This window comes from Anoplophora glabripennis, unplaced genomic scaffold (genome assembly GCF_000390285.2).
Source record: "Anoplophora glabripennis isolate ALB-LARVAE unplaced genomic scaffold, Agla_2.0 scaffold620, whole genome shotgun sequence".
Lineage (NCBI taxonomy): Eukaryota > Metazoa > Arthropoda > Insecta > Coleoptera > Cerambycidae > Anoplophora > Anoplophora glabripennis.
Window position 1 is genome coordinate 179,223 of NW_019416776.1, and position 12,680 is coordinate 191,902.

The following is a 12,680-nucleotide window of genomic DNA, read 5'->3' on the forward strand; positions in this document are numbered from 1 at the left end:
GAAATAATGAAAAATTTTTTTTTTAATTTTTAAAAAAATTTCCTTTTTTTCGAAATAACTCAAAAACAAAGGGTTCAAAATTAAAGGTCTCTTTTTTATAATATTTTTACTCTCTTTCAATTTTTCTGTAGAGCAAAAATTAACCGAGATATTACGTTTTTTAGTTTGCATTTGCGTGTAAGGATCACCTTCTTTGAGAACTTAAAACCTAAAAATCTCGAAAACGAAGAGTTCAAGACCCTTCAACCATAAAGGTTGATTTGTAGCTCTTGCAATTCCCTGCAAATTGCTTTTTGGAGCGATGAAAAATATTAAAAATTAAAGTTATTGTGAAAAAACGAATTGTATTATTCAGTGAAAATTGTCGGATCGTGTAAATGGCTTAATTTTCGAGGCATAATACACGCACAAACACACACACGCACATGTCCAAACAGAGGAAGTCGACAGTGATGATAGTTCTTTAGATGATATGTAAATTTTTGATAATAAAGTATAATTGTATAAAATACAAATAATTTTTATTTTCCCTTTCACTAATTACATAATTTAAGTTTCGAGTTTTAAGTAATCTTGTTGAATTTAGTAATGTATCGTTGAGTGTTTCGAAGCGGGTAAAAATTCTTCAATTGCTCATTAAGGGTTGTTTTTAAGGGTTGAAACGTTGCAATGAATCATCAGTAGTATTGTAAACAGTGATTCATTATAAATGCTGTGAAGATCTGAAAAATTTGCTTTATTTTCTGCAATAAGGGTGGTTTTTAAGGGTTGAAACGTTGCAATAAATCATGTATTATTTCATAAACAGTAAAAAATATTCAATTCTTCATTATTGCTCCGTCAAAACATTTCAAAGCCGCGAAAACTAATTTTTGTTTTTTTTTCCTCATAAAGGGTTGATTTTAAGGGTTGAAATGTTGCTACAAATCAAAAATTATTATTCAGAACATAAAAGAATGCTTATTCTATTGACACAACACTTAAATCTATGATTTTTACAATTTTTGCAAGAAGAGGTAGTTTTCACCCACTAAAAACAATAAGCACACATTATGGATATGTAAGTTTTGTAAAGGAGGGTGAGATGAGCTTACTCACCAGTTTTTATGAAAATCGTGCGTGTGTCAAGAATTCGGAGGTAATACCCTATTTTTACCGTTGATTACTGGACTATGATAGGAATGGGTTCAAGGATGAAAAAGAGCCGGTGAACGGGTGAATGAACAATATATAGAAGTATTTATTGAGATTCAAGAAGGCCAACAATAAAAATTCGAGATTAGTTTGTCTAATCATTTGCTCAGTGTTAGTTAAATGCACCTAATTAAGCTTAAATTAATCTAATCCATAAATATTTGACATGTAACGAGTATTATACGATATTAGTTGTCCAATAATATTTTATTTACTTTTTAAGGCATTGCTTTTGGTAGAATAGGTACGTTCTGTATTGCATGGTGCAAATTATTTTCATTATTAATTGCCCTAAAATAAAACCGTTAATCCTGTAATCCAATTTTTTTAATTCACAAATAAATACCTTTGGGTTGTGAAGGATCTGCCCAGCCAAATTTGATAAGAGACCTCCCATACTCCCCAATCCACCAAGAGACCCCTCTCCTCCCACTTGAGGTAAATGGGGCTGTTGGGGTTGTTGATAGGGCTAAAAAAAATCCTTTTGTGAGAAAGTTTGTAGCAGTGGCAACCGTTGGAAATTAAAGTGGTTATATTTTTATGATGGAGTGCGAAACTCGTACCGGTTTTTAGGGGATGGTTTCTACACCACATACAAAACTTTCATGGGAAAATTTCAAATGAAATTTGGGAAACAAAAAAGAGGTGTTTCAATCTGAGATGTCAACGCAAATTATTGGAGTTCCCAAGTAAGACGATTTAACTAATATTACCTTTATTCCAAGTTGTTTTGTTTAACCGCTGGAAGGCATCTGTCAAAGCTGGCGACAATTTTTCGTCTTTTTTTTTTTAATTAACGCTATATTATTATTTTTGTAAAAATACCACCTTTTAACGTAGTAAATGAAAGTGATAATTGTATTTACAGAAAAATGCAAAGAATCCCACCCTCAAGGTCATAGGTTTTTTTTTTGGGCTGTTTTCCAGTTTTCTCTTGTAAATTTTGTTTATTTTTAACAGTACCTATCCGCACGATTAATTTTATATTTCGTCAACACCATTTTTTTTTTTTTGATACAAATCTAATTTAATTATGAAAAATGTTACTCATTTGATAGTAAAAATGAAATTATATTTTGTCAACTTTGGAAATTTGTAAATGACTGAACACAAATGTGTAATAAATTTGAATGCGTGGATATTAGGTATTCTTATTTGAGGGGCATAAAATTAGATGAATTTTATGAAAAACTACTATTCTCGTAATTTGCAGAATGAGAAAAACTTTAAACAAAAGTGTTACTGAAAATGGTGATAATTTCCAATAATTTTTGAGAAAGAACACTCAATTACGAGTTTCTAACCTCCACAAAGCTTTTACTTCCTTTTAATCAAATACATTAAAATCTTTACTTCCTTGCCAACTTTGACGTCCTTTGGAGGCGAAACAAAACGGCTTTGGTTAGAGAAAAGTTTACTTATACATATCTAGAAACCCAAAATTTTCGGAAAAATTGAACATCGCAAGTTTTCCCACAAAAATTGTGAAAAAAAATTCAAAAATTTGTAAAAATTTAATTATTGTACACAGGGTGATTCACAACTTATCCAAAAAAATTTTAGAATAGATGCGTTGTGAAAAATGGAGTCGATATCGTAAATTTTCTAAAACCCTTATAGTTTTCGAGAAAACATTATTAAGGTTATAGTATTTTCAACATTTATATTGCTCTATATTAGTATTATCATTCTTGCGATAGTGTTTACAATAGTTTTTCAAGTGTCAAAAATGGCTTAAGTGTATAGCAACTCCGAGTTGATGGATATCGTTTTAATTTATGGTAAGGCAAGACGACTTTTGTGTTATGGTGAAGCAAGACAACATTTGTGTTAGTTCATAGAAACTGCGTAAGACGGGCCCAAATGTGTTTACACATCGGCACACAAAATTTTGAACAGTTGTACAAAAGATATGTCGAATTATTTTATTAATTAAAACCACAAATTAATTTAATTAATTAATAATAACAATAGCGTCAAAAGCAGTTGAATTTGCTGATAACTTTTTAATTTTTTTTTAATTGTATTTGTCCCCCGTACATTCAAAAACATTTTTTTCTGGACAAGTTCTGAATCACCCCGTATAAAAAAATAACTTTTAAATAAGAACGACTGTTAAAGATTTTGAATCTGTAGGTGTTCCAAGTGAATTTGCAAAATAATGTATTTTTCTCTTAGTTTGCTTTTATACCGAAATTTCATTAAAAATGTAAAATATTGTTTTTTTAGTTATACAGAGGGGAAATTCTATAATTATTCGTCATTTTCTTCTGTTATTTTAATTAGAACATATTTACCTTTTCTATATACAGGGTGATTCAGAACATATCCAAAAAAAAATTCTGGATGTAAAGGGGACTCTTACAAATACAATTTTGTAAAGAAAAAATCAAAAAGTGCAGTTCGAAAATGATTTAAAAATACACTTCTGCACGGCACTGGAAACTGGTCCACTGTAAAACCCGACCTCACACAATGCGACCGTCAAGGCGGCAGTGATAAAAACGGGCAAAAACTTGAAAGAATTTCGCAAGGAAAAGAATAAATAAATTTCATAGCAGCTATTTTATATCAGCAAACTCAACTGATTTTGTTCAAATTCATTTGTGGTTTTAAATAATAAAACAATTTGACATACCTGATGTTACTGTTCAAAATTTTGTCCACCGACGTGTAAACACATTTGGGTTCGTCTTGCCCAGTTTCTACGAACTAACACAAATTCTGTCTTGTTTCACCATAACACAACACCATAATACAAATGTTTTCTTGCTTCACCATAAACTAAAACAATATCCATCAACTCCGAGATGCTATACACGCAAGCCAATTTTGACACTAACTACTAAAAAACTATTATAAACATCGGATTTCAGTATTCGGAGTCGTTGAGTCCACGTGGCTCTTCACGCGTATTATAAATGACACTAGACTACAGCTGTCCAGCTATGTAATGGTTGAAAGCACTACAACTTCAATAATTTTTTTCTCATTAACATTAAACACACCACAGAAATGAGACAACCCCCAAATCCAAAGCCAAAGGCTGTGCGGAAGGGGGCTACACTTGAAAAAATGCGGACAAACACCCATTATCCATCGACATTCCCAGTGCCGACACCGGGGATCGAACCCGGACCAGAATAGGAAGTCTGGCCGAGAAATGCTTGCCACCGCACTCTCGACTGACTGCGCTACCGTGGCGATATAAGGATTTTACAAAAATTTTTTTAACGATATTGACTCCATTCCTCATGCCGCATCTATTCTCAAATTTTTTTGGATAAGTTGTGAATCACCCTGTATTTATATTTTGTTAATTTGTGCTTGAGCTCTACTAATTTGAGATACAAGAGCATCCCGATCATGAATATACAGGGTAGTTTCAGATTTTAATAAAGAAGCATTACCAGGTGATAGAACATTCAATTTTAGGTAAAACCTTTCATGTGAATGTAAAGTCAATCCAAGAATTTGTGGTGGTCCGCGTAAAATACTATAAAAGTACCAAATATGACAGTCATATTTTTCACAAAAAACTCACAGGGTTATTTACATTTCCTTGTTGATTAGTTCCACTTGGTAAGAGTCCCGAAAGAAGGTTCTCAAGCGGACCCCTATTTTGTTGCTGCTGCGGTGGTGGACCAGGATATTGTCCATAGCTCTGGGAAATACATTACCATTTATCCAAGTTGAACAGATTTTTTATGTTGTGATCTAAGACGTGTGTAAAAACAAATTCCAGTTTCTATTTTCTATGTCAACATACTAAAACTCATGCAACACTCACTATTACTCACACTTGATTTTGGACTTCCACAAGACGTACATTGTGTTATCAACGTTACCATTAAAAACAACCTTACCTGGTCCCTTGGAGACGTCGCCATTGTGAATGTAAATGTTAAAGAGGACATTCTTTAATTCCGATTAACATTGGAGTTTTTAAGACAAGTAACCTCTCGGGTAAGTTCGTAGACGACTAAAAAACTACAAAAACTGTTCCTAATAACGAATACGGCTCTAGATTTTCACTCTAATTCGAAAAAAGTAACCCAAAAATGATTTTCTGGGATCAGATCAGATTTAATTAAAATGTAAATACATAATACTGTCAAACGGTAGGATTAAAAAAAAGAATGTTCTGGACATTTAGGATCATGTACCTATGTGTAGAACTTTTTTTCATGTATTTTTGATCTGATGCGGTTGTACATGTTTGGTATATAATTGAAATATGTTTGGAAAATCTACAGAAGATGGATTTTTAGAGTTGGGTCAATAAAGGTATAGACCTAAAAGTCTTTGAATGGCCACTTATTCTTACGTTAGAATGCTAAAATTTGTCAAAGAAAGTAAATAAAATTAAACTTTGCAGCGACATCAAATGTACAAGAAAGCTAAATTGGCTAAAAAAATAGCAAATCGCGTCATCTGAGAATACGTGTCATTCCCTCTCCACTAGAGAAAAAACTGTTTTCCTCACTTATTTGTTTAAATAGAGAAGTTAGCTAATAAAAGTTTTTGACTCACGAGACGAGAGATGTCTTGTAATATGTTCCTTTAGACAATTTTACAATAATCTCGCGGATAGGACTTTTTTCGAGGAAAAATTTTATTTGCTTGGCCTACAAAAATAAAGAACAAGAGAAGAAATAGACTTAAAAAATATTTTCCAAGTTTGTACACACCCTGTATAATATACAGAACAAAGGATCGAGTTTTGGAAAATACGACATGTGAAGGGGATTATAGAGAGCCTCGAAAACAGTTCACAGTATATGCTGACACATAAAGGACCCCGCCACCTTCATAATTCCTAAAGGAGCAAACTTACTTGTGGACCAGGGTCGGCGGGAGCTTGATTGTAGAATTGTGGATTTCCAGGCTGCTCGGGCCTTATGTGCGCGTTTTGATTCGCTTGATCAGGATTATTTGCGTTTGAGAGCAATCCGGAAAGGAATGTTTCCAGCGGTCCCCGAGATTGCGCACTCTGCGAGCTACTTCTCGCAAAGTTGTCGTCGGGAGGAGGCAGTTGCGGGTATATGCCATATTGCTAAGAAACACCGGAGGTTTAACAATGGTACAGTTGTCGTAATGCATTCTGTTTGATCAAAGTGAAGAGTCACTGAAGTGATGGAAGTTTGTTCAGGAAAAGATCCAGGTGTCATCCGAAGATGTAGGTGTTATTGTAGTAGAAAATAGTTTAGTGTTTAGTGTTTAAGAAAGCTTAAAATTAGAAAATTAATTGTTTAATTATTCACAATTTAAAAACAAAACAAAGCAATTTTTTTATATGTTTTAATACATTTATTTGTTCAGGTATTTTTGTACACTTAAAAATTTTGGAATGGGGCAAACTTTTGCATTAAAATAATTAATCAACTGCCAATAAGTGTTGTAAAATGCTGGAAAATTTATCTTAGGACAAAATACAAATGAAAATAAACGAGCCCAAATGCAAAAGACTTGAGCATTTACGTTATATCTTATATCTGATAAAATTGTTATAAAATTAAGAAAAGCGGGATAATTTTATATTCTTTTATCCTTTGCAGTATATTTTCATTTATTAATGCTATAACAGCACCAATATAAGCTAGGATAATAGCCACAGGAAAAAGCATATAAGATTCAGATCGGATGGTCTAGGAGGCCATGGAATGGGCCCAATCCACTTCATTCGGTAAATTTCTAATTTCTAATTTCATAATGCGCTGTCCCCAAGATGTGGACCCATACCATGGCTCTCTAGATCACCAGATCTGAATCCCGTGGACCGTTTTTAGAAGCTATTTGAAAGAATATGTTCATGCATACTTGTTGCTTTTAATAAAATTTAAAATGATGTAATCTTGTATCGTTTTTCAATAACTACATCAATCTGTAAAGGTGTGAATTATGACACGCCCTGTATACCAATATCAATTAAGTATATTTTCTTCACTGCATTTTGTTTTGAGGAATAGTTCTAGTAAAGGTAAATATAATTTATTCCCGAATCCCTATTAGCCCAGTTACTGTAGCTGAAAATATAGTAAGACCTCCGAATTTTTTATAACTGCGAGGATTTTTCTCAAAATTTAGAATTAGGCTCATCTTACCCACCCACTTCAAAACTTATATATGCGCTAGGCTTTTTGTTCTTAAGGAGTGAAAACCACCCCTTATTGGAAAAAAAAGAAAAAATACAAATTTAAGCATTTTATGTAACCAAATCTTTTTTATTTATGCAGTATGAGTAATTTCATGTGCTATCTAACATGAAACGTAAAGTATCCCAAATTTTCAACCCGGAAAAACCTTTAAAAACCAGCCCTTTGGATGAAAATAATATAAAATTTTTTTCAACTTTAAACGTTTTAATCATGCATTTTTATCAAATTAAAATTGATTTCTTGATTCAAAAATCTCTTTTATCGATTGCAACTTTTCTACCCTTGAAAAATACCCCTTCTTTCGAAAATAAAATGAAAAAATATTATTGAGAGAGTAGAAACATTTTAAATGTGCATTCGTATTAAATAAACATTTATTCCCTTATTATAATATAGTATAGTACTGGTTTATTCGAATATACACATACTAAATACGTATATATACAAAAAAAGATCTTAATGCTTCAAAATTCTTGTTTGACCTAAATTTTCCTAAAATTATCACCTATACACGTGTTTATTTTTTTGACGATAACTTTCTTACTTTTTAAGATTTTTAATCGCACAAAGGCTCATTTTGCAGGGAATTGTAAGGGCTACGTGAACTGTTGAGTTAATCTTTTTTAAACTCTTCATTTTTAAGTTTGAAGGGTTTTAAAGGGCTAGAAAAGGGTGGTTCTCTCATTCATATGATAACTTAAAATGGCGAAGTCTCGATTAATATTAATTTTAGAGGAATAAAAAATAAAAGCAAAATCTTCGGCAAAAATAAAGCAAAATTTTTTTACTCTTGTATTTTTTTCGTACATCCTTTAATTTTTAAGTTACAGCGTAAATCTAATTTTTTCAAAAATTTGAAAAATTTACATTTTCAAAAATTAAGTTTTTTTTCAAAATCATGCTTTGTAAGTGAGCCCAAGACCCAGAACATATTCTTAGAACATAAATGAAGAAATCTGTAAATGAATTGCATTCAATTTTAATTCTGTCACCAAATGCACTGATTTGTTTATTGATTTTTTCTTAAAAAAAAAATGAGACTATCATGTTATTTCGATCATATTTCCGTTAATTTTGATTCTAAATACTTTTAAAACAGCTCATTTTAGAGGTTTTTCAAAGTACTTTAAAAAAGGTTCAAATAGTTTTTTTTCCTAATATTTATGGTTTTGGCATTATTTAACGTTAACTGGTTCCTATTTAGTTTTTACCTAACATATAATAATGTTTAAAAATCCATAACACGGTTTATATTGCAATTAGAGAAAAACAAAATAATAAGTACTATTAGACTTGGTTTTTTATTACCTTTCTTTTTGTTTATTACAACTTTTTCGTTAAATCCAATGGTTTCACAGTTATTTGCAAAAAACTGTCCAAAAACAAGCACTTTTTCAGTAAAAAATCAACATTTTCGATGACGAATTACTCGGAAAGTATTGGATTATCCAAAAAACTTTATATAACATTTATTACTTAAAATTGACTCCTCTATCGATTCCTGTGGTTATTTTAGGCGTAAAAATTTCCACCCCCAAGAAGGGGTGGGAACCACCCTCAGGGCAAAAGCACATTTCGGCACTATATAAGTTTTGTTCCTTGAGGCATTCCCCACATTCAGTCAAAATTTCACGTCAATCGGTTCAGTTATAAAGAATTCGGAGGTAAAAACCCTGAGTAACTAACCTATATATCAGGGGTTGGCAAGTAATTTTAGGTGGGTCCGGATACTTTTGAAAATTTTTAACGCGGTCCAAAAAAAATATTCTAATTATTTTTTTATTTTAATTTGGACTCAAATTTAATCTGCTTACTAACCATTAAAAACTCACACACTCACACCATTGTAAAATACTAGAAAAAATTATAAGACACTTAAACGTAAAAAAACATTTTTTAAATAATTTATTTCAGTAATTTATACTTTCAAAAAATTTTGGCGGTCCAGTATTTTACCTTTCGCGGTCCGGACCTGGACCGCGGTCCGCCAGTTGCCGACCCTTGCTATATATTTTTAAAATACTGAACAAATAAAAATATTAAAGTGCCACAAATGAATTATTAAAAAAGTAAACAACTATACAAACTTTACGTAAAACCAAACAAAACTTACAGCATTTTGAGGAGCGTAACCCGGTTTCTCTCCAGTCGACAATAAACCACTGAACAGTTTTTCGGCAGCTCCACTTTTAATAGCCCCCACCAATGCTTCCTGTGCTTGTTCTAAAAAGCCTCCAAACCCTGATTCTGATTGCGCTTGTGCCTGTGAAAATTAATTTAACTCTGATATTTGACACAGAATAGAAAAATATTGTATATCTCACGATTTTGTCCCCAGGAGGAGGAACTCTTTTATTTGTAAATTTAGAGAAATTGTACAATTTATAAAAAATTCTCCCACCCTTTCCACTGTTTTTTAAGTGGCCTACTTGCCTTTTCAAGTAATAGAACAAATTTATAGAGGGTGTACGATTTTTACAAAAATAAATAAAATACAAAATGATTATTTTTGCTGCTTTATAAGACGTACATAATAAAAAAATAAAAAATAAGTATTATTTAAAATTATGTCAAGTTCAAGACCTCTGCCATCGATCTAGTCTAAGTGAACTACATAATACCCACCCACCTCATATGATATGACAACATACGATTTTTTTTTTTAATATTACATTATTTACAGTATGTCGGCAATGATTTTCAGTTAATAAATTTAGACATTATTTTTAAAATGAAATAAAAATATTTTATCCCGAATGTATATAAAATGCTACTTACACCTGGTGGAACTGGGGGCCCATATTGTCCTGGTCCACCGTAAGGTCCCTGCGGCTGAGGCTGGTAATTGTTGGGCGGAAAGTACTGACCGGCGTTAAACTGCTGCGAGGAATTAGTGTTCAACGGGGAAGGTTCGGATACCGGTTGGTTTACAGCCACAGGTACGGAAAGTTCCCAAGAAACTAGCGTTATGTTTACGTCCCCATCGATGAGCAAATGGGAGACGTTTTCGAAAGGAATTCTGTGGGGAAACTCGCAAAAATGTTCCCCATTAACTGCCACCTGGAAACATTTATTAATTCTTTATACAGTGTGGTAACTAAGCCGAAAATGGTTATATGAACATTTGCAGATCATAGTTTTCGAGATATAGGGCGTTGAAATATAGAAATATAAATAAAAAATTTAAAAAAATACGTAATAGGCAATAATCAATTTATGACATTACGTTATTGTTAATTATTAGAAAATTATGTTAATTATACAAATGGAACTGCTACTGCTGGTGTAACAATATTTTACCTTATAGTCTCGAGTATCCGTCAATATAAGGATTTCGAATGTTTGGCCAGGGCCTATCTTTAGTGTTCCTGCCCCCTGTTCATCGCCCCATTCGCCATTAATATAAGAATTTCTAGCTATGTAACCTTGACTTATTCTAATGGATATATGAAGCGCCGTGTCGTCTCTGGGTTTAGCATTGGGACCAGTTTGCAAATTGATGGTGAATCTAAAATGGGATTGAGGATATACATTATTATGCAAATCAAAATAAGAAGTTAATTTAATCACCACACGTCAGAATGAGGAACGGCCCTCTACAATAGTAATTTTGTTAGCACATGTTTACAAGGAAATAAAGTCTAATCATTTAATTTCTGTGTTATTTATTTTAAATTCTACATATAAAAATTACCTACATCTTACTATTCATTCCAATCTTAAATATGTTTTCTGTTTTCTGATGAAATTTCAAAAAATCTCCCATTTTAAAAAGGTTTGCCTTCAATGCTTTGTTGCCATGTTCAGTATAGTTAAACAAATAAAATTTTAGTTCCTATATAACCAAATAATTAAACTCTACAATAGTGCTTGTGGTAACAGATAAAAATATTCAAATTTTTCACTCCTCTCTTTCATTTCATTTTCTGCATTTGCCGAAGACGTTAGACCATTATCTGTTTCGTGTTCTGAAATTTCACCTATTCCTTTATCTGTCCTTGTATAGTGGTTTTAGCACAAAACACATCAGTTGTGCGATGATGATTATAACAGTAATATTAATGAAAAATTATTGACATAGAGTTACAAAAAATATACTGACAGTCTGTAAACAACAATGAAAAAAAAATATTCAGAAAAAAACAAATGAATAATCAAAATATAGACACTTTTAATAAAATATTATGTTCCAAATTTATTTGTTAAAAATATTTGTATTCTAAACTGGAGATCTATCTAATTGACTACAGATTATGACAATTTGAAGAAGTTTCACTTAACTACTGAAATTTTTTGAAAACCTTAATCATCTTTAATTCACTGATCTCATTGACTGACTGGTAAAACACAAATTAATAAACACTAATTTTAAAGGCTCATGGGTTTATTATAATGGTATGTTTTACAAGCAAAAAAAAATTGAATATGTACACAAGTATTCAGAGGTGCCTTCTCCGATATTTAAGGCAGATAGCTGATACTTTCGTAACGTGTTTGCTTAGTTTTTAATTTAAAATAAAGAAGTATACTACAAATTAAAAAAACAGAGAATTATAAAAATACCCTCTATTTAATATTTCTAAAATATAAATTGAATAATTAAATTTCACCCGATTAGGTAATTCTTTCAGATAGAATATAGACATTTCAATATCAACATAACATATACCTATCTATTTGAGGTAGCGTTACACCCTGAATTCTGCAAATTTTACCAGGTTCCAATTTGCCTGATACATTACCCACATATGGAATTTCCTTAAAAAAAAGATAACAATTAATTCACCACCATTACTCTATTTAGCACCACTTACAGGATTAACTATTAAATCTGACATTTTCAACAAGTATAATGTTCCTGTATATACAAGAGAAATATTTAAATAGAGTAATTTAATGACATCATTTCTATTTCAAATATCTCAAGGACGAGAACAACTGAATCAATAGAACTTTTCTCTGTTTTGTAGTGATGGGAGAATTCGAATGCAAGAATCGCCATTATTCTATGGCTAGAAATTGGCCTCAATGATTTGGGATCGAGGGGGATTATCCCTCTTTATCCTGCCTCATCTCGTGTAGGCCTGGACAGCCTTCGTAGGTGGGCCCCATCCGTCGTCTACCCCGACCGCAAATGCGGCCGGTGTAGGCGCTTTGTGGGACCTCCTTTTGTCCTGGCTGGGCCCCGCCGGCTAGGGCCCTTTCTTCTGGCGCTCTTCTTGCTTCGCCGGCTCGTCTGTGTAAACCCCGGGGGTAGTGTCATGTTTATGTGTGGTATGGTTGGGTAGGGTAGTGCGGCTATGCAGCCTGGGATGCGCTTTGCTAAGG

General features: G+C 32.3%; 2 protein-coding genes across 3 annotated transcripts in view; one reads left to right on the top strand and one right to left on the bottom strand.

The window, feature by feature from the left end:
* LOC108911382 (mitochondrial tRNA-specific 2-thiouridylase 1) overlaps nucleotides 1-276 on the top strand; it is a 6,670-nt gene extending 6,394 nt beyond the window's left edge. Inside the window, exon 7 of the mRNA XM_023455440.1 lies at nucleotides 165-276. Within this exon, the coding sequence (XP_023311208.1) occupies nucleotides 165-181 (17 nt within the window). The 3' untranslated portion in view covers nucleotides 182-276. The remainder of the gene's footprint in view (nucleotides 1-164) is intronic.
* Nucleotides 277-1,220: 944 nt separating this feature from the next.
* Nucleotides 1,221-12,276, bottom strand: LOC108911390 (galectin-4). 2 transcript variants are annotated; one of them, XM_018716320.1, is made up of 9 exons: nucleotides 12,167-12,276; nucleotides 12,022-12,110; nucleotides 10,653-10,860; nucleotides 10,131-10,412; nucleotides 9,466-9,615; nucleotides 6,032-6,250; nucleotides 4,739-4,858; nucleotides 1,541-1,663; nucleotides 1,221-1,485 (listed from the first exon to the last, which is right to left on the bottom strand). In XM_018716320.1, exons 1-9 carry the CDS (start codon nucleotides 12,188-12,190, stop codon nucleotides 1,477-1,479), a joined length of 1,224 nt encoding a protein of 407 aa, XP_018571836.1. In that variant the 5' UTR covers nucleotides 12,191-12,276; the 3' UTR covers nucleotides 1,221-1,476. The 2 variants fall into 2 exon arrangements, with proteins under 2 accessions (XP_018571836.1, XP_018571837.1); XM_018716321.1 differs by lacking the exon at nucleotides 6,032-6,250.
* Nucleotides 12,277-12,680: the final 404 nt, after the last annotated feature.

Coding starts and splice junctions, on each gene's coding strand:
- LOC108911390 (XM_018716320.1), bottom strand. CDS start 12,190: ATGTCAGATTTAATAGTTAATCCT. Junction 9,616..10,130: donor GGCCCCCAGTTCCACCAGGT/GTAAGTAGCATT, acceptor TAATTTTCACAG/GCACAAGCGCAATCAGAATC. Junction 1,664..4,738: donor AAGGAAATGTAAATAACCCT/GTGAGTTTTTTG, acceptor GATTTTTTTTAG/CCCTATCAACAACCCCAACA.